The sequence below is a fragment of the Ranitomeya imitator genome, chromosome 1 (genome assembly GCF_032444005.1).
Source record: "Ranitomeya imitator isolate aRanImi1 chromosome 1, aRanImi1.pri, whole genome shotgun sequence".
NCBI classification, from domain to species: domain Eukaryota; kingdom Metazoa; phylum Chordata; class Amphibia; order Anura; family Dendrobatidae; genus Ranitomeya; species Ranitomeya imitator.
The window spans coordinates 749,905,685-749,926,105 of NC_091282.1; the positions used below are offsets into that span (position 1 = coordinate 749,905,685).

The following is a 20,421-nucleotide window of genomic DNA, read 5'->3' on the forward strand; positions in this document are numbered from 1 at the left end:
CAATACTGACATATATTGTTATTGCTGTGTGCCTTTTTACTGTAGGTTACGCTCACTAAAACTGTCATCCAACACACACCACCTTAAATTATGGAAATACTTTTAATGGCTTATGTAAAAATACAGCCCAGGGCAAGATTACTGAAAGAAAGAAAAAAACAGGCTCTAGAGTTATAAAAACGAATGTTTGCTGACCGTGTTTGGACTTAATCCAAGATATCTTATCATTGACGTTAGTTTCTATATTTTCTGTGTCCTGACATTTATTAAAATCAGCTATATTGTACAAATGTTTCCAATGCATAGTACACCAGTGTGAAATGATAAGTAGATTCTCAGGGAGCTATGTGGGTCACTTATTTCTCCATACACATTAGAGTTGGCAGAACCCACTGCCATCTGATGTATATGAAGGTCTACCAATAAAACCTTTTGGACGGGTTCCCTTTAAAAAGAGTTTCCATGACGGCTAGCCCCATTTCATCGGAATTCTCTATTGTGGAAAATTAAGCCCATAGGGGTCCAATTTCGTAGTTGGGTCATATGCAGTTTATGAGGGAGGTTTGGCTTGCATGTATGAAGAAGTTCAGTTTGGCTTCTACTAATTCACTAATGATATCCTTCATATATCAGCCATTTATACCAAATATCACGGATTCTGTAATGGTCCATTTGTGGATTTCGGCAGGTTTATTCAGATTTGCGGACTTGATTGATGGGGACATGCTAGAGGTTCTTTTGTCTGACACTGCCAAGTCCAGATTTGCTAACTCTAACAGGGAGATTTTTCCCTGTTGGGTCAATCGAAGGTGTCTTTAGCAACTGATTTTGGAAGGATTTGCAAAAGGGGTCCGTCGACCAAGAGTCTCATATCGGATATATAGGATTATAAATTATCCCCAAGGTGGTCAACAGTTATGACATCCGTTCATGAGCAGGTGGGAGTCTATTCTTGGGAGGGGACTATCATCTCAAAATTGGCAGATCATTTGGGAAAAAGCAGCTAAATCCTCTATCTGCACTCTTTATAAGGAGAATCACTACAAAATAATGACGTGGTATCGTCCCCCGGACCTCCTCCACTGACTGAATCCTCAACTCTCAAACCTCTGTTGGCGATGTGGTTCAGAAGACGGCTCTCAATTCCATATCTTTTGGTCTTGTTCGGAGATCACTGGATTTTGGGAAGAGGTGAGAGCTTTAATACGCAGGGTCCTCTTTATGGAGGTTGGGTTAAATCCAGCTATCTACCTTCTAAACATCTCCCCTAAAGGGATGGGAAAAAATTCAGCTAGACTATTACTTCACTTTCTTATCATAGCAAGGTGCTTGATAGCTTTTCACTGTAAGGAGACCCCCCGCTCATCAACATTTGTTGAACAGAATTGCTGGCATTTGTAGGATGGAATATATGACGGCCTTGATGGGAGCGAGAGTGGACAGATTTGACACTGTTTGGGCCCCTTGGGACTATTATTGGGCCTCAGAATAGCGCCTAACCTTCTTCTCTCGTCTTACTACTATTGGTTTTGTGCTTTTCCCCTCCGTATCCTACCTTGTGTCTGTCTTGTCTTCATATGTGTAGTTAAGGTAATAACTTTCATTTGGTAGATTGATGATTGGAGCTAGTATACAATGGTGCCAAATATAACTATTAGAAAACGTTATTAGAAACCTCAGCTGAATTTTAATATTTACCCTATTGATTTACATTTTGGTTTCTCACCACTGGGGTGGACCAACCCCTATTATTCCATTGTACTGTATTTTGCCTTTGAAGCTCCTTAAAATTTCTGAAAATTGATCTTAAGAAAATGTTTCTGAATATAATTGTTTGGATTTTTTTAATCCTTATTTTCAATTGTTATATTTGAAAAATTGTATAAAAATTAAACTGCAATTTTCAAAAACAAAGAAAGACAAATTAATAATATATTTGGTCTCATAATTATCTGGATATCAGATGCAGATGTAAAGGAATTATGTCTTTTCTCTTGAATCTCATATGTTGTTTCAAAGACAAATATTAGTCTTCACTGTTTTACATTTCTAGAGTTGAGGGACTAGCACAGATATTATTTTGGTTATTATTCTATTAAAAAAATCGAACTCAAAATAAGAGCGAGATCTAAACTGTTCTCTATTTCACATTGATGTCTTTTTTTATATTCCACAGTGGTTGAATTAAGTCATTCTGTGGATATACAAGTCATACACCGAGGAGCTGTAAGTCATTAGTTTTCATTATATTCCATTTCTTTCTATGCTTTTCTCTGTCTTAAGAATACATTTGTTGTATACTATATGTGCTGCATGATCCACGGGCTGTACCACATTCTTTGAAATCTTCTCTTCAAATTATAAAAGCAATTTATTTTACTTTCTTGTACAAAATGGAAAAAAAATTGTATTAATAAGTCGTCTGTGCAGGATATACGTGCAGAGGAAAAAATAAGTATTAAGGGAATATAATTTGGTGCCTCAGTCGTCTTGTATCCAGTTTTCAGTTTTTAATTTTCATTCTTACAGAATTCCTCCAGTCATCCAATTAAGATACAGAATCTGTGGCATTATTTATGTCAGCTCTGCTAAAATGTTCATGCCTACTTTAAATGGTTTATCCAGGACTAATTTATTTTATTTTTACTCTGGGCCTAAAAATGAACAGGCAGGTACTTGTTAACTACCTGCCTGTTCTACCCGGGTGCCGGCACAGAGCGGTCATTGACCACTCCTGCTGGCGATTCAGCTGCTCCATGTCAATAGAGCAGCTCTTCCTTCTCCGCTCTGCTGTCGGGAATTATTGCCGACATCATTCTGATTGACAGCCGGCTACCTGTATTTAGGCAGTGGAAAGCCGGCTGTCAATCAGCATGACGTCGACAGTCACGCCCAGTAAACAGAGCAGAGCGTAAGAAATATGACTAGAATGGCTAGTCTGCCCCTTACATTCCCAGCATATGATTTTTGGCACTTGTTGAGCATCTCCTCTACTTAGTGATTCAATTTGTGTTGCTTATAAGACCCCAAAATAATAATCTAGGGTTGTTTGCTTGTGTTCAGTCTTACTACCAACTGGGATCAGATATTTTGGGGCCCTAAATTAGCCCATTGACTGGGATCAGTAAATATAATGAGCTCACTATTATATTATAAATGCATTTTACGGAGTCTCTTTACACTTTCATTATATTCTGTGACTACACTGTTGGAAATTCAGTTACGGTTACTATGGTGATGTTATTAAAGGGTTTATCCACGGACAAGGACACACATGACATCACTACACACACAGTTTGGAATACTCACTTGGATGGGTGGAGGTAGGAAATTATTCACCCTTGATATGCTCCACATTCCCTCTAGATATTGTTGAGCTTGAATGGTAACTGAACTGAGTGCCCCACCAATGCCGCTGGAACCCACCGTCACTTGTACACTTGAACTTGGAAAACTTCCCTGCCCATGAGGCCATCCAAGTCCTTTCCTCCGCTCCGTCCCCGAAAATATATTGGTAGTTTTTCCAGACTGTCTACCCACCTGCCCTGCAATCATCAGCAATTCCTTCGGCGAGGAGACTGTGACCACATTCTGGGGCGAGAGCCTGGGTATGACGGTAGCCACAGGCACCGAAGTATGGGGACGATCGAGAATATCAGGACGCCCAGCTTGGTTGATGGTTTGAATCATCTGCACAGCTTCTTGTTTTAGCTGATTCAGGTGAGTAGCGCAGACATCACAGCGACTCTCTCCTTCATTCCTGCTTTTCTGCAGATAGTCAGGCACTTGGAGCTTGTCGAAAATTAAAGCTGAAAATTGGGCGTTCTGGAAAGGAGTAGATAAAATTAATGAGCTTGGAATAAAAACAGAAAAATGCATTGTACAAATTGACAAAAATACTGGATGCATACAGACTTCTCTACTGCAACAACATTATCTCAGGGTTGTAGTCACTTCCTTACTTGCACACATGTCTTTGTCTACTCCACCTGTTCTTCCATTTGGTAGAACGAGTGTCAAGCTTGACACCCTGCTAACAATCACACTCATTACTATAAACCTTTGACACTCAAAATTGTAGCAGATCCTTAATTGACATAACATTCAGCCAGACAAAAAGTCTTTCAACTTGAGTGACAGAGACAGAAATGTGCATCACCATCTTGTTGACCAAAATGGCCAATGAGAGATCTATTGAAGTAAAAGGATTATTCTATGGTTCTTAAATGGGTAAAATTGCAAAGGGCTTGTAAAACACAAGCTACTTTACAATTTACCATTTATTAAAAATTCTCTGTTTTAGTCTTATTGTTTACTGCTCCTTGCCTAGGTTACCGGCCATCTGATAAGTCTATCAGCAGTGGCCAGTCTCCTATGCAAAGAGTGCAGCACTTACAAGCTCTTTACTATAGAGTTTGCAAGCACTGCTATGCAACCATGCAGTTGGTCCGAATTGTCAATCAATCAGGGAGCTGGGAGACTGGTGAGTTGCCCGTTCCTGAAAGCCTAACTTAAGACAACCCATTTAAGTTATGAGGTTTATAGATTCTTCTATTGCACAAGTTCAAGGAAACATGAGAAGCAGCAAGGAAATTCACATATCTCCTTCTACAAGTGGATAGTTCATTTGTCTAGAATATATAGGGTGCAATTCATCAAAGTTTTTAAACTAGAATTCTGCCATAAAAAGCTTTGAAGAGTTGCAAATTTTTGGCACAATGTGGATGCACTAAAATTTTGTGACTTTTGGTGGCCTCACACCATTTTTGCCAGGCAAAACACACTCCTCAAATTCATGACAAGCAACGGCATCCCTTACTACACAAATCTTACTCTAGTCTTTGACTGGGGTAAAATTAGTGCCAAGGCGCACATGGAGTCACACATCACTTTCACAGATTCATTAAGAGGAACAACGTCATGAACAATGCCAGTCTGAATGAATCGGGGCCATATGCTGAGAATTGTAGTTTGCAGCCGCTGCAGAGCGTCCGGGTGGAGATCACAGTTATACGGAGTGAAGTGTGGAAGCCTATTGTTAGGGCTGGTGGAACGCACCGAGTAAATATAGAGATGTTATTTGGTGCGTTCACAGCCCGGGGTCCACCGTGCAGGAAATTAACCTGCTGCTGGCAAACGGCGGCACAATATGGCGGTAGAAGCGAACTCTGTTGCTTCACAGAGTTGTTCTAAAGAAAGGACTGTGTCCTGTTAAACTCCACAGGAATACACAGTAACTGCTGAGCAGATAGCAGCTTGTGGTCACACAGTCCAGGAGGCAAACATACAATCTCCTCACCGGAGGAGCCGGTATTCTAGTGGCTTATTTCAGCCGGGGCCCTGAAACCAAACACACAATCTCCTCACCGGAGGTGCCGGTATTCTTGTGGCTTATTTCAGCCGGGTCCCTGAATACACACAAGCGTGACCACACTGGCGCAAAACTCAAGTCATGCATTGATACTAGCGCATGACCGTGCATCCATGCGAACGTTATATAGCTGCAGCACGTACAGGACCTTCCTAGAAGGACCAATGAGAGGCTGCCACAGAGCCTGAGGAACTACAGGACCTTCCTGGAGAACCAATGGGTCTTGCTGCAGTATCTAAGCATGTGACCCTCGATCTCCAATGAGAGATCTTACCCTGGGCATGCTCAGAAGGGGAAAAGCAGGACTTAGTCCCAAAAGCATCTGCTCGCCGCTGCCCAACACTGGATTCAATGGCAAAAGCTGGAAAAGCAGCAGTAACCCTTTGCACAGAGTCAGACTGAGCGAGACACTGGGACCGACGTCTCCGTTGAGCAGGCTCCACTGCGGCAGGAGAAGAATGGGAGACCGCAGCGGAGATGGCCCAAGATTCCCCCTGTGCAGAGGTGGGAACTCGACCCCTAACACCTATAACTTTCAGATTCTAAAGCAAAATGGCAGACTGCTGGCAGCGCCGGACATTTTTTGCCAATTTTTCCTAACTATTTAGTTTGTATGGAATATAGGGAACATTATTTTACAAGGAGAAGTCCTTCCTCTGTTGGAAATATTATCTGTTTACACCCAGGCTTCACGCTCGGCTGTCACAGGCCACACATGCCATGAAAACCATTTAAAGCCATACTGTACATTAATAGCGTGGAGGTACACTGATGGATTTATATGCTTTTGAGTCCACATGTAAATATTTCGGTCTGGTCCCTTTGAACTCTGCACTTGGGCGTACAAAGGATTTTTACAGGTCAGCTTAAACTATTCCGAAGCAAGAATTCTCTCTTCCAGGCTGGAATTTTGATTGGCTATTTGCAGGAGAGCATGTAAACCACTGAACTATTTTTTACAAAGTCTGGTTATATTGATGTAACCATATTCCTCTTGCTTGCTCTCGGACCAGCTGTGCTCCAGCGATTACTTTGTGACCCGATGTGACGACACACCTGGCCGGCAGAAGGGTGTGAAGGTTAAACTAAAGCATGTTCCAATGTGTCTCCCAGCGATAACTCTTCAGACTTGAAAGCGAGAAGCTGAACTATTAAAAACTGTTTTATTGTTGGATTGTAAACTTGTGTTTCTCATAGATCTCTACTTGGAGGAACATGGATTACGAGGGAGGAAATAATGATGAAAGAAAGTACTCGGCAAGCCCACTAATGGGCCCCTATACTCATTAAAGTCTGACATACTGGCTGACCGTCTATTGTATATGGGGGCGCCCTGACCTCTTCTCTGAGAGATGATGTTGGGGAGAGAAGAATCACAATTCACGACATCTTAAATTTTAGAAGTCCATTTTCTTTTCTTCTCAGGGAGATAGAGCGCCACCAGTGAAATGTGGCAACAGTTTACACCTCTTATCCAGTAAAGAACATACACATGCTCAGCCAAGTGGAGTGTGCATGTATACATGGGTGGTCAAGTGACATAGCTTAAGATCAGGGAAATTAAATTGGTTATTCGTCAAGTTATAAATTAACCATTTTCATTGGTTGTCGGCTACTGTGTTTGGCTTATGACGCTCCAATAAAATTATTATATTGGGGTAAGAAGGTATCACCATATGATAAGTTGATCACAGGCTGCTCCTGCAATCCGATTTAACCTGAAAGTAACAGTTCAAATTCCCTGCAGTGCCACCACAGGAAAAGAAGCATCACACCATTACTAATTAAATTACTATGCTGTCCATGTAATGCATGAATGTGTTGGGTCCCCCAGAGCCAGAAACACTCTTTGTAGTAACATGTGGACTATACGGTATTGAGAAGGAGAAGATGGTGTTTGTATACATGAGTCCAATGGGTGGTCTTACGTAGCAGTCCAGTGGGCGGTCCTTCTCAGTGATTGACAGCTATCTCTGCATGCACAGTCATACAGTGACGCCTGTCAATCACTGAGTAGGACCGCCCACTGGAGTCTAATGCCTGATCAGCTTCTCCTGCTCTGTAACATCCTGACTGGGGATCAGACACCAATTTCAACATGACAGGTCCACTTTAAATCAAAATTACTTTTTAGGGTAGGGTTTGCTGAACTGGACAACAATGATAACACTTTTTGTTGCCTCTGGCTAAAGTCTAATTCCAACAAGCACTCAATATATTAATAGAATTGTTGCGGGGTCCTTGCTTGCAATTACCACATCAGTCATATGTTGAAAAATGGATTTTGCCATATAATAATAATAATAATAATAATTTTATTTATATAGCGCCAACATATTCCGCAGCGCTTTACAAATTATAGAGGGGACTTGTACAGACAATAAACATTACAGCATAACAGAAATACAGTTCAAAACAGATACCAGGAGGAGTGAGGGCCCTGCTCGCAAGCTTACAAACTATGGGGAAAAGGGGAGACACGAGAGGTGGATGGTAACAATTGCTTTAGTTATTCGGACCAGCTATAGTGTAAGGCTCAGGTGTTCATGTAAAGCTGCATGAACCAGTTAACTGCCTAAGTATGTAGCAGTACAGACACAGAGGGCTAATACTGCATAAAGTGTATGAGAACATGATGCGAGGAACCTTTTTTTTTTTTTTTTTTTTTTTATTATAAATAGGCCACACAGGGATCGTTAGGTTAATGCATTGAGGCGGTAGGCCAGTCTGAACAAATGAGTTTTTAGGGCACGCTTAAAACTGTGGGGATTGGGGATTAATCGTATTAACCTAGGTAGTGCATTCCACAGAATCGGCGCAGCACGTGTAAAGTCTTGGAGACGGGAGTGGGAGGTTCTGATTATTGAGGATGCTAACCTGAGGTCATTAGCGGAGCGGAGGGCACGGGTAGGGTGGTAGACTGATACCATATTTTGAAATGTCAACATGAACGAAATACACTTTTTTTTACTGTACCCAGTAACCAAAAACAGATCCGTTACAAATGAAAGAAAAATGGATTCCTAATTTACGGATCCGTATTCCATAGATTTCAATGTTAAAAACGGATCCTGCAGAAATCAGTTATTTAAAAACGGAAAGTTGCGTCTGCACAACTTTTTTTGCCAACGGATTACTGGTAGGTCCGCTATAACGGATCACTACTGGACATGTGAACATAGACTTAGTTGTGTTGAAGTGGCAGAGCCGTCAGAAGATTTTAGAGTGATTAGTCGTCTCCTCTTATGGATGAGCCATGGATCACAATGATGACGGCGTTAAAAGGCTTTGTCCAGTGCAGAACCCCCACTATTTTTTTAAAAGGATTTTCATATCTGTCCTTAAATCCCAGACACAAAAGGATTTGAGATTATTTCCCAAAACGATCCCAGCATAAATAACAGGACACATACGGATCTGATACAATGAGTCACTTTGCATATCTGGGAGACGGTGGTTAATGACTTCACTTCTCAACATCATCCATCAATATGTTATAAAGAGATGAAGTCATCTTCCCCATTTCATCTAGTAAATTAGTATCAGCCTTTCAGTCATTACTTCTTGACGTGTCAAATCATTTGTTAAGGTTCCTGAATTTCATCTTTATTGGTGACATATGACCTTATTCATGCTACGTATGGGCAGTTGAAACATGTTACTGGCTCAGAAACATGCAGTAAATTAGTCTGTCACCCCAAACTTCAAGTTAAACCCCTATAGAAAAACATATCTGTAGTTTAGATTTCACAACATTAGTTGTACGTTAAAAATGTTTTGTTACATATGCAAATGAGGGGTCCTCGGTGCACCGCTGCCATGACCAAGGGCTAAATTTGCATCTTCTACACCTCTCCTTTGCTTAATGGACATTGCTTGTTTATTCTGAACAAGCGCTACTTAAACTGATTTCCTGGTCCTACTCATGCACACTGACACTGCTGGAACCCAGTGAGTGTGCATATACATTGTGTCAGTGCGGGTGCTCTCTCATCCCTCCTGTCTGCAGACAGGAGGAAACCTACTAGAACTGATGCCCTTTGTGCAAGCACTCACTGGGCTCCTGTAGTGTCAGAGTAGGACCGGGGCATTCAGGTCAGGCACACTGGCTCTAGACAAGCAAGCGTTGTCAGTCAAGCTAAGGGGAAATGCGAAGGGACAAATCACTAAGCCATTGACCATACCAAGGGTGCACCGAGGACTCCTCATTCACATATGTAATAAAACAGCTTTATGTAAAACGAAGTAGTGAAATCTATACTACAGGTATGATTTTTGTAGGGGCTAAGTCCCCTATATGACTGCATAATTTGAATTTGGGGTTAAAAGACTCTGTTTAAACTAGGGATCCACAGACTTTCCATCAGAGCTTGAAGCTCTGGGCCCCATTACAAAGCCCTGCACCGACCATGTGACATACGTATACTACTAGTATCTACTAATGTAGCAGATAGGCCTTTGTACCCCTCAGGCTCCAGGGCCCTGGTGTAACAGTTATATCTGCACCTCCTATAGCTGCGCCCTGCAGAACATCAAACCATAATGTCTACAAATGTCTCCAAACCTTTGCTCTAGACCGGTGCCCATACACCCTAGATAGCTGTTGAGTGACCAATATCTCTCCCAACTTATTCATATATGTACACTCACTTCGTCCAATTGTGGATTTGTTTTCAATTGGAAGAGACTCACCATGCCTGATCCTTCTCTCCACTGACATGATTTTTGGTGGAGGCCTCCAACCACCTTAGATGATCACCCAGTCTGACGGAAAAACGGCGGGTCCGGATGAATTTAACCTAACGTGTGTCTAGTTGTGGGAGTGGAAGCTTTATGTCAAAGAAGGATAAGTAGAGAGAATCCTCAATTATCTACTAGTTGTCCGAGATTATGTCTGATATAATGTCTTGTTCCCATTCAAGAGAATATGGCTGAGCTGCTCTATCAGACACAACAAGAAAGTATTTTTTTCTAATTTTGGATAAACTTTTTAATGTGATCATTAGTCGTCAATTGACCATCTCCATTGCTGGATCAAACACCTCCCAATAGGACTACCCGAACCAAATGGACGAGATTCATCAATAGGTGCTACAACCACAGAAGTGCCTATTACTTTCTAAAAGCCATCTTACAAAACATCTCAAGGTTGATATCCAAGAAGTATAATTTCTCCTTCGGAGAATGACATGTTAAGCATGCCGAGATGAGGAGACTTAAAGCTGCAATGCTCCTCTGAAGAGACAATTTGCATATTTCCCAGAGAGGAAGAGGACTAGAACTCTAGTTCTACCTATTGGAGGTAGCAATGCTAAAAGTCAATGACGAGTCTTTAATGAGCCTTGTCACATGACTTAGGATAAAAGCCAAAACCAGAATCTCAATTTGCAGACGCCCCTCATCAGTGCAACGTGTGAGGTTGATATCGAACCTGTTACTTGGCACCATCAGTCTGTTTAGATTCAGCCATTAGGTAAAATGAATCCTTCAAATTACAAAGAAGCTCCAATTTATACACCAGCTACATGTACAGTATAATTACACATAGGAGAATTATAGATACCACTTCCAAGGTTTATGACCTTTTTAAAGGCTCCAACAACAAAAGACACAACTCATAAGTCTGTGAACTCATTGGAGGGGAATGAATGGGGCCGGATGATGACAGATAGGAACAAGGTGCCCGAGTGTTTGGTTACGGGTGATGGCCTTTGTTTGCAAGACTTACAAGTGCCCATTACATTTATAGGAAGAGTCTATCAGTGGCATGCTGGAAATGACAAGTAGCTAATAAATATGTCACAGCTGTATGTCCTCAATCTTTTTTTTTTCTTGGTAAATGTCCTCTTCAAAGGGTTTGGCTAAAAATAAGCTTGTTTGTGCAGCCATCGTAAAGCCGGAGATGAGCACAGGGCAAATGTTGTTATCGCTCGGTGTGCGGCATCAAAGCTCGGAATTGGTGGGAGTGAGTTCTATAAAAAATACTATTTTTTCAAAAAACAGTCACTCTGATAATAAAATTATATGTGGTTACATGCCAAGATGTAAAGATAGGCCTGAAAGCAAAATCTGTAACATGCCCCCCTTCTATACTGTGCCATTTACATTACCTGGGTCTATACAAGGACCAGGGCTCAGGTGCAACTGCTTCTTTTGCAACCCTTACAGTTATATCCTTAGTCACAAAGTCAAAGTAATCACTGCACTCGTATATTATCGAATTAGCAAAAAGTTTATTAAATATAAATTCGTGAAAAAGAGGTATTTGGCGAATTGACGTTTCGGCCAAACCTTGGCCTTGTTCACAAAATCGCTGTAACAAGCAAAAGACAAAACAATATTATAAACAGACAAATATCTACAAATATACATATTTACATTACATAAAAGAATACATGTCAAAAGAGTTTAGCTGCCATGGTCAGACATACTCAAGAAGAAAAGACTATCTACTGCATCCTGAGGATAACGTAGCGGAGAGACGTTCAAAGGACAAGGTCATATTGAATGCTAGAAATGGACATGGAAAGAAGACATACCCCGTTATAACTCTGTTGTTTTGTACAGAAAGGACCCTATTTGACCGGTGAGTCAGGTAAAGGAATAAAGTTGCATAACCTGGAAAAAGTAATACAGCGTGAGGATGTAATTTTGAGACTGAATATCTACACGCACCCGTACATATACACACTCCCCCATATACATATATATATATATATATATACCCCCTATGGGTAATCTAGACTGTATTACTAAGATTCTATAGCCACGCCATTCAGGGTGGACTGTAGGGTAGAGGGTAATCCAGATCTACTGGAATGGAAGCACCACATACATGATGTCAGATAAATCGACTGGTGATCCCCCTATATGTGTCCCATTGTGTGAGCATATGTCTCTATTACCACAAAGATGAAAGCATGCCATAAACGTACTAACCATACTGAAATCATAAAGAGCGCTTGCCAGTGCACTGTAGCCGCAATTCCGGCTGGAAAGACACCTATAGCTGAAATACATGTTGACATATATGTAAAGATCAAGGGGGGAATATATAGACTAGCCAGACTGAAAAAAGTATATATATATATAGTCAATGGAATACCTGCCCTGTGTGTAATATCAGGGATACAGCTTGGGCTGTGTTCCTCCTGCGTTAATTGGAAAGCCCCAGAGGGAATGAGACCATATAATGCTGCGGGCAAAAAGAGTATTATGGCTAGGACTCATAGGGGAAAAGGACAATGCATTCATATTTACTGGATCATATGGGTACCTGTATCGCTTATGCATGCAGAAGCATAGATGTATTCAGGGGTGTAATAGCGGAAGTGGACTCCCTGTATGGTGTGGTCTATTAAAGGCAGAACTGGGGATGATATCCCTGTAAAAGGAGGAAGGTACAGGCTAAACGATAGCTATCCTGGGTGGTGATACACTTATCTTAATGTTGTGCCGGAGTCTCACGTCTCTGTATCCCTTGGCAGCAGGGGGCAAGCGTTGGTGGCGTAGTGGAGGAAGCCGACACAATCCTGTGTCACGGCGGTGAATCAGCTTAATGTGAGCCATGGCGTCTGGTGTATAAGAAGATCCCCGGCCGATCATGTGACCGGAAGTGCAGGGGAACGCTAGCGCCTGCGCACAAGTGTATCCCTGGTACTAGTGTGCCAAAGTCCCCGCGCCTGCGCACTAGGAGCCGCCCTGAGCGCCAATGTGATGACACCTGCGCGTGCGTCTTAGCTAGCCTATAGAGACGTTGCCAGCGCCTGCGCTCTATGTTCGGGCTCCAAAAGAGCCTCCCACTATGTAGTCCTGCCCGGGTCATAGCCGAGGGGGAGGGGGGAAAAAAGAGGGAAAGGCCTGGCTGTCTGCAGGCAAGCTGTATGTGTACAATGATGCAGGCACTGAACCTAGATGTAGACTGTCTATGGGGTGACATACAAGACAGATCACTGTAAATAAACCAAATCACATCATATCACAAGAACATATTAAATGGTAGGAGTCCAAACTAAAAGAAAAAGAATACTGAAACGAATGAAATAAATGTAAAGAAACAGGATGAAAGAAATGAGAAAAATGAAATAAATGAAATGAAAAAAATGAAAAAAAAAAAAAAAAAAAAGGAAAAAAATGAAAAAACTGAAAAAAATGAAAAAAATGAAAAAAATGAAAGAAATAAATAAGCAAAATTGAATGAAACAAAAGAATGACAAAATAATGAAAAAAGTGAAAATAATGAAAAAATGAAAAAAATGAAAAAATATAGTAATATAAATGAAGAAAAAAATGTAAAAAGTAAAAAATGAAAAATAAAAAATAAAAAAGGGGGAAAGACTAAAAAATGAAACTTATAAAAAAGACTAGTGGGGTATGCGTCTTACCAAGTCGAGCGCGTATCTCACAGAGGTTGTTAGTGCAAGTGGTCACTGGTTCTATATGGAAAATAAAATTAAGTTAGCCAGTCTATCTCACGGTTCAAGCCACGTGGATGCAGTGTATCAAGCGTATATATCCAGAAGGTCTCTCGCTGTTTCAGAAGTTTCACATGATCACCTCCTCTCCTGGGGCGGGAGACCTTTTCTATAATCTGGAACCTTAGTTGTGCTACATTGTGGTTGGCTTCTTTAAAGTGTAGGGGGAGAGGAAGCCATAGCTTCCCACAACGGATTGTGGACTTATGGTTAGATATCCGATCCCTAACCGCTTGAGTTGTCTCCCCTACATATAATAGCCCACATGGGCATTTTATAATGTAGACAACGAAATTTGTTTCACAAGTGTAGTAGTCCTTGATTTTGTATGACTTGCCAGTTCGTGGGTGCACTATTTCGCTTCCCTTAATCACGTTCGAGCAGCTCATACAGCCCAAACATGGAAAGGTCCCTGTTCGTTTGTGCCCTGAGAGTGTTCTCATAGTTAATGTTTTCTGTGTGCCTAAATCTGCTTTGACGACCTTATCTCTTATGTTCCTGGGCCTTCTGGTGCACATCAGTGGGGGTTCCTTGAATATGGGAATAGTTGGGTATGCCCTGTTCAAAAGTGGCCAATGTGCCCGAATTAAGTTATGTATTCTCCGCATTGTCGGATGGTGACTATGAACAAATGGGAGTCTAGGGTTCTTTTGGGGTTTTATTGCTCCGATCTCTGTTTCATCAAGAACCTTGATGGACTCAGTATTAAGGAGGTCAGCGGGATAGTTACGGGCCCTAAATTTTTCTGACATTTCTTGTACCCTGGTCGCTTTCACTTCAGGGTCGGAAACAATCCTAGAGACTCTCTTGAACTGGGATCTTGGAAGGCTGTCTTTGGTAGACTTAGGGTGACAGCTGTTGTAAAGCAGAAGGCTGTTACAATCCGTTGGTTTAGAATATAAGTCTGTGCTCAAAATACCCACGGAGTCTTTGAGGACTTTAGTGTCCAGGAAGGTGACTTCACTGTGATGGTGTACAAGTGTGAAGGTGAGTTCTGGTCTGGTGGTATTGATGTCATTATAGAATTCCTGAAGACTGGTGTGGTTCCCCTGCCATATGCAAAATATATCATCGATATATCTATACCAAATTCGTGCATGCTGTTGAAAAATGGGGTTGGCATATACATGCTCTCTCTCGAAATGATCCATGTACAGGTTAGCGTATGCTGGGGCCACATTGGACCCCATAGCAGTGCCACATATCTGCACAAAGAAGTCATCCTCAAAGAGGAAGAAGTTTTCTCTAAGCACCAGATTCAAGAGATCTATACATAGGTCATGTGTATTGTTGTCGATTCCTGCTTCTTGTAACGTGAGTGAAACAGCTGCAATCCCCCTGTCGTGAACGATGGAGGTATACAGACTGTTGACGTCTAATGTGCATAGTAGACTATCAGGAGGAACGCTTGAAATGTTTCGGATTTTAGTTAAAAAGTCACTGGTATCCAATATGAATGACTTGGTCAAGTATAGAATAGTCTTGAACATGGGCCTATCTTTTTGCCCCACTCCCAAATGGGACTCGTTCCAATTGGAAAGAGATCTCCAACGCTTTTATAGGAACATCAGGCTAAAGGTACACTTTGAAGAACCTCCCATTTCAGCAGTCAATAGATTAGGCACAACATCTAGTCAGAGAGAAGAGGCTAAAATCACCCTAGGATCACTAGGTCTGAGAAACCCGAGTACTTTTGTCCCGCCCAAGTCCAACCACGCGGTAGAAACTTTCATCAATCTCCTTGATAGAGACATTAAGGGGACTATACACGAACAGCGCCTTGGTCTCCTCCCAGTCCGCCATAACCTCAACCCTCTAGAGAAACAAGCATTAGACACGTTGAGTGAGAATAGGAACATCGTAATCAAACCAGCGGATAAGGGGGGAGCCATCGTTATTATGAACAAACATCATTACGTTACCGAGGTGAGGAGACAATTATCTGATACTGGTACCTACAAAAAACTTCAAGGGGACCCCACATATTCCATACAGCGGAAAATTAATACTGTGATAGACAAATACATGAGCTTAGGAACCATAGACAGCAAAACTAAAACCTTCCTCATTAACCATCATCCGGTTACTCCAGTATTGTATATTCTCCCTAAAATACATAAAAATGTCCAAAATCCCCCCGGTCGTCCCATTGTAGCCTCAACTGACTCGGTACTTAACCCCCTCTCAAGATTTTTGGAGAAAATACTTACACCCTATACACGGATGACCAAGTCATTCATATTGGATACCAGTGACTTTTTAACTAAAATCCGAAACATTTCAAGCGTTCCTCCTGATAGTCTACTATGCACATTAGACGTCAACAGTCTGTATACCTCCATCGTTCACGACAGGGGGATTGCAGCTGTTTCACTCACGTTACAAGAAGCAGGAATCGACAACAATACACATGACCTATGTATAGATCTCTTGAATCTGGTGCTTAGAGAAAACTTCTTCCTCTTTGAGGATGACTTCTTTGTGCAGATATGTGGCACTGCTATGGGGTCCAATGTGGCCCCAGCATACGCTAACCTGTACATGGATCATTTCGAGAGAGAGCATGTATATGCCAACCCCATTTTTCAACAGCATGCACGAATTTGGTATAGATATATCGATGATATATTTTGCATATGGCAGGGGAACCACACCAGTCTTCAGGAATTCTATAATGACATCAATACCACCAGACCAGAACTCACCTTCACACTTGTACACCATCACAGTGAAGTCACCTTCCTGGACACTAAAGTCCTCAAAGACTCCGTGGGTATTTTGAGCACAGACTTATATTCTAAACCAACGGATTGTAACAGCCTTCTGCTTTACAACAGCTGTCACCCTAAGTCTACCAAAGACAGCCTTCCAAGATCCCAGTTCAAGAGAGTCTCTAGGATTGTTTCCGACCCTGAAGTGAAAGCGACCAGGGTACAAGAAATGTCAGAAAAATTTAGGGCCCGTAACTATCCCGCTGACCTCCTTAATACTGAGTCCATCAAGGTTCTTGATGAAACAGAGATCGGAGCAATAAAACCCCAAAAGAACCCTAGACTCCCATTTGTTCATAGTCACCATCCGACAATGCGGAGAATACATAACTTAATTCGGGCACATTGGCCACTTTTGAACAGGGCATACCCAACTATTCCCATATTCAAGGAACCCCCACTGATGTGCACCAGAAGGCCCAGGAACATAAGAGATAAGGTCGTCAAAGCAGATTTAGGCACACAGAAAACATTAACTATGAGAACACTCTCAGGGCACAAACGAACAGGGACCTTTCCATGTTTGGGCTGTATGAGCTGCTCGAACGTGATTAAGGGAAGCGAAATAGTGCACCCACGAACTGGCAAGTCATACAAAATCAAGGACTACTACACTTGTGAAACAAATTTCGTTGTCTACATTATAAAATGCCCATGTGGGCTATTATATGTAGGGGAGACAACTCAAGCGGTTAGGGATCGGATATCTAACCATAAGTCCACAATCCGTTGTGGGAAGCTATGGCTTCCTCTCCCCCTACACTTTAAAGAAGCCAACCACAATGTAGCCCATCTAAGGTTCCAGATTATAGAAAAGGTCTCCCGCCCCAGGAGAGGAGGTGATCATGTGAAACTTCTGAAACAGCGAGAGACCTTCTGGATATATACGCTTGATACACTGCATCCACGTGGCTTGAACCGTGAGATAGACTGGCTAACTTAATTTTATTTTCCATATAGAACCAGTGACCACTTGCACTAACAACCTCTGTGAGATACGCGCTCGACTTGGTAAGACGCATACCCCACTAGTCTTTTTTATAAGTTTCATTTTTTAGTCTTTCCCCCTTTTTTATTTTTTATTTTTCATTTTTTACTTTTTACATTTTTTTCTTCATTTATATTACTATATTTTTTCATTTTTTTCATTTTTTCATTATTTTCACTTTTTTCATTATTTTGTCATTCTTTTGTTTCATTCAATTTTGCTTATTTATTTCTTTCATTTTTTTCATTTTTTTCATTTTTTTCAGTTTTTTCATTTTTTTCCTTTTTTTTTTTTTTTTTTTTTCATTTTTTTCATTTCATTTATTTCATTTTTCTCATTTCTTTCATCCTGTTTCTTTACATTTATTTCATTCGTTTCAGTATTCTTTTTCTTTTAGTTTGGACTCCTACCATTTAATATGTTCTTGTGATATGATGTGATTTGGTTTATTTACAGTGATCTGTCTTGTATGTCACCCCATAGACAGTCTACATCTAGGTTCAGTGCCTGCATCATTGTACACATACAGCTTGCCTGCAGACAGCCAGGCCTTTCCCTCTTTTTTCCCCCCTCCCCCTCGGCTATGACCCGGGCAGGACTACATAGTGGGAGGCTCTTTTGGAGCCCGAACATAGAGCGCAGGCGCTGGCAACGTCTCTATAGGCTAGCTAAGACGCACGCGCAGGTGTCATCACATTGGCGCTCAGGGCGGCTCCTAGTGCGCAGGCGCGGGGACTTTGGCACACTAGTACCAGGGATACACTTGTGCGCAGGCGCTAGCGTTCCCCTGCACTTCCGGTCACATGATCGGCCGGGGATCTTCTTATACACCAGACGCCATGGCTCACATTAAGCTGATTCACCGCCGTGACACAGGATTGTGTCGGCTTCCTCCACTACGCCACCAACGCTTGCCCCCTGCTGCCAAGGGATACAGAGACGTGAGACTCCGGCACAACATTAAGATAAGTGTATCACCACCCAGGATAGCTATCGTTTAGCCTGTACCTTCCTCCTTTTACAGGGATATCATCCCCAGTTCTGCCTTTAATAGACCACACCATACAGGGAGTCCACTTCCGCTATTACACCCCTGAATACATCTATGCTTCTGCATGCATAAGCGATACAGGTACCCATATGATCCAGTAAATATGAATGCATTGTCCTTTTCCCCTATGAGTCCTAGCCATAATACTCTTTTTGCCCGCAGCATTATATGGTCTCATTCCCTCTGGGGCTTTCCAATTAACGCAGGAGGAACACAGCCCAAGCTGTATCCCTGATATTACACACAGGGCAGGTATTCCATTGACTATATATATATATACTTTTTTCAGTCTGGCTAGTCTATATATTCCCCCCTTGATCTTTACATATATGTCAACATGTATTTCAGCTATAGGTGTCTTTCCAGCCGGAATTGCGGCTACAGTGCACTGGCAAGCGCTCTTTATGATTTCAGTATGGTTAGTACGTTTATGGCATGCTTTCATCTTTGTGGTAATAGAGACATATGCTCACACAATGGGACACATATAGGGGGATCACCAGTCGATTTATCTGACATCATGTATGTGGTGCTTCCATTCCAGTAGATCTGGATTACCCTCTACCCTACAGTCCACCCTGAATGGCGTGGCTATAGAATCTTAGTAATACAGTCTAGATTACCCATAGGGGGTATATATATATATATATATATATATGTATATGGGGGAGTGTGTATATGTACGGGTGCGTGTAGATATTCAGTCTCAAAATTACATCCTCACGCTGTATTACTTTTTCCAGGTTATGCAACTTTATTCCTTTACCTGACTCACCGGTCAAATAGGGTCCTTTCTGTACAAAACAACAGAGTTATAACGGGGTATGTCTTCTTTCCATGTCCATTTCTAGCATTCAATATGACCTTGTCCTTTGAACGTCTCTCCGCTACGTTATCCTCAGGATGCAGTAGATAGTCTTTTCTTCTTGAGTATGTCTGACCATGGCAGCTAAACTCTTTTGACATGTATTCTTTTATGTAATGTAAATATGTATATTTGTAGATATTTGTCTGTTTATAATATTGTTTTGTCTTTTGCTTGTTACAGCGATTTTGTGAACAAGGCCAAGGTTTGGCCGAAACGTCAATTCGCCAAATACCTCTTTTTCACGAATTTATATTTAATAAACTTTTTGCTAATTCGATAATATACGAGTGCAGTGATTACTTTGACTTTATGACTTGTGGGATCGAGTATCCCGTTCACTGGCACCGTGAACTTTATTTGATTGAGTGCTAGCTTTCAATTTTTTCTACAGATATCCTTAGTCACAAACTGGGTTTAGTTGTGCTTATAGATCGGAAAAAAAAGTCTCTGTATCAAGAAAAATTTTACCGCTGATATATAGACTAGTTTGTAAATAGAAGAAATAGCCCTGAGAGCACTATTCCGGAGGGGGTTTTTCTGGGATCCAAAGATTCATGGCCTAACCTTAGGATACACTATCAATGTTAGATTGGTGGCGGTCCAACTCTCGGCACTCCTGACAATCGGCTGTTTGGAGTTGCCACATTGCTGCCACCTCTCGTGCACTGTTTAGCTGCACGGAGCCGACATCGTTATGGCAGTGCAGGGTATTGCAGTGTTGTTCCATTAATGTAAGGACAATGCTGTACCAGCAATACTACATAGATGGCATACAGGTAAAAGGGTTAGAAGTTAGTTATGAGTCTAAATAATCAATGTAGTACCTTTAACCCCTTCATGAGATCCGCCATACATGTACAGCATATGTCAGAAGCAGGTGTATAGAGCGAGCCCACCC

At 41.6% G+C, this 20,421-nt stretch overlaps 1 protein-coding gene across 2 annotated transcripts in view; it reads right to left on the reverse strand.

The window, feature by feature from the left end:
* KIF26A (kinesin family member 26A) overlaps positions 1-20,421 on the reverse strand; it is a 222,636-nt gene that overhangs the window by 143,704 nt on the left and 58,511 nt on the right. For both annotated transcript variants that reach the window (XM_069734325.1, XM_069734333.1), the window contains exon 3: positions 3,310-3,825. In XM_069734325.1, the coding sequence (XP_069590426.1) occupies positions 3,310-3,825 (516 nt within the window). The remainder of the gene's footprint in view (positions 1-3,309; positions 3,826-20,421) is intronic.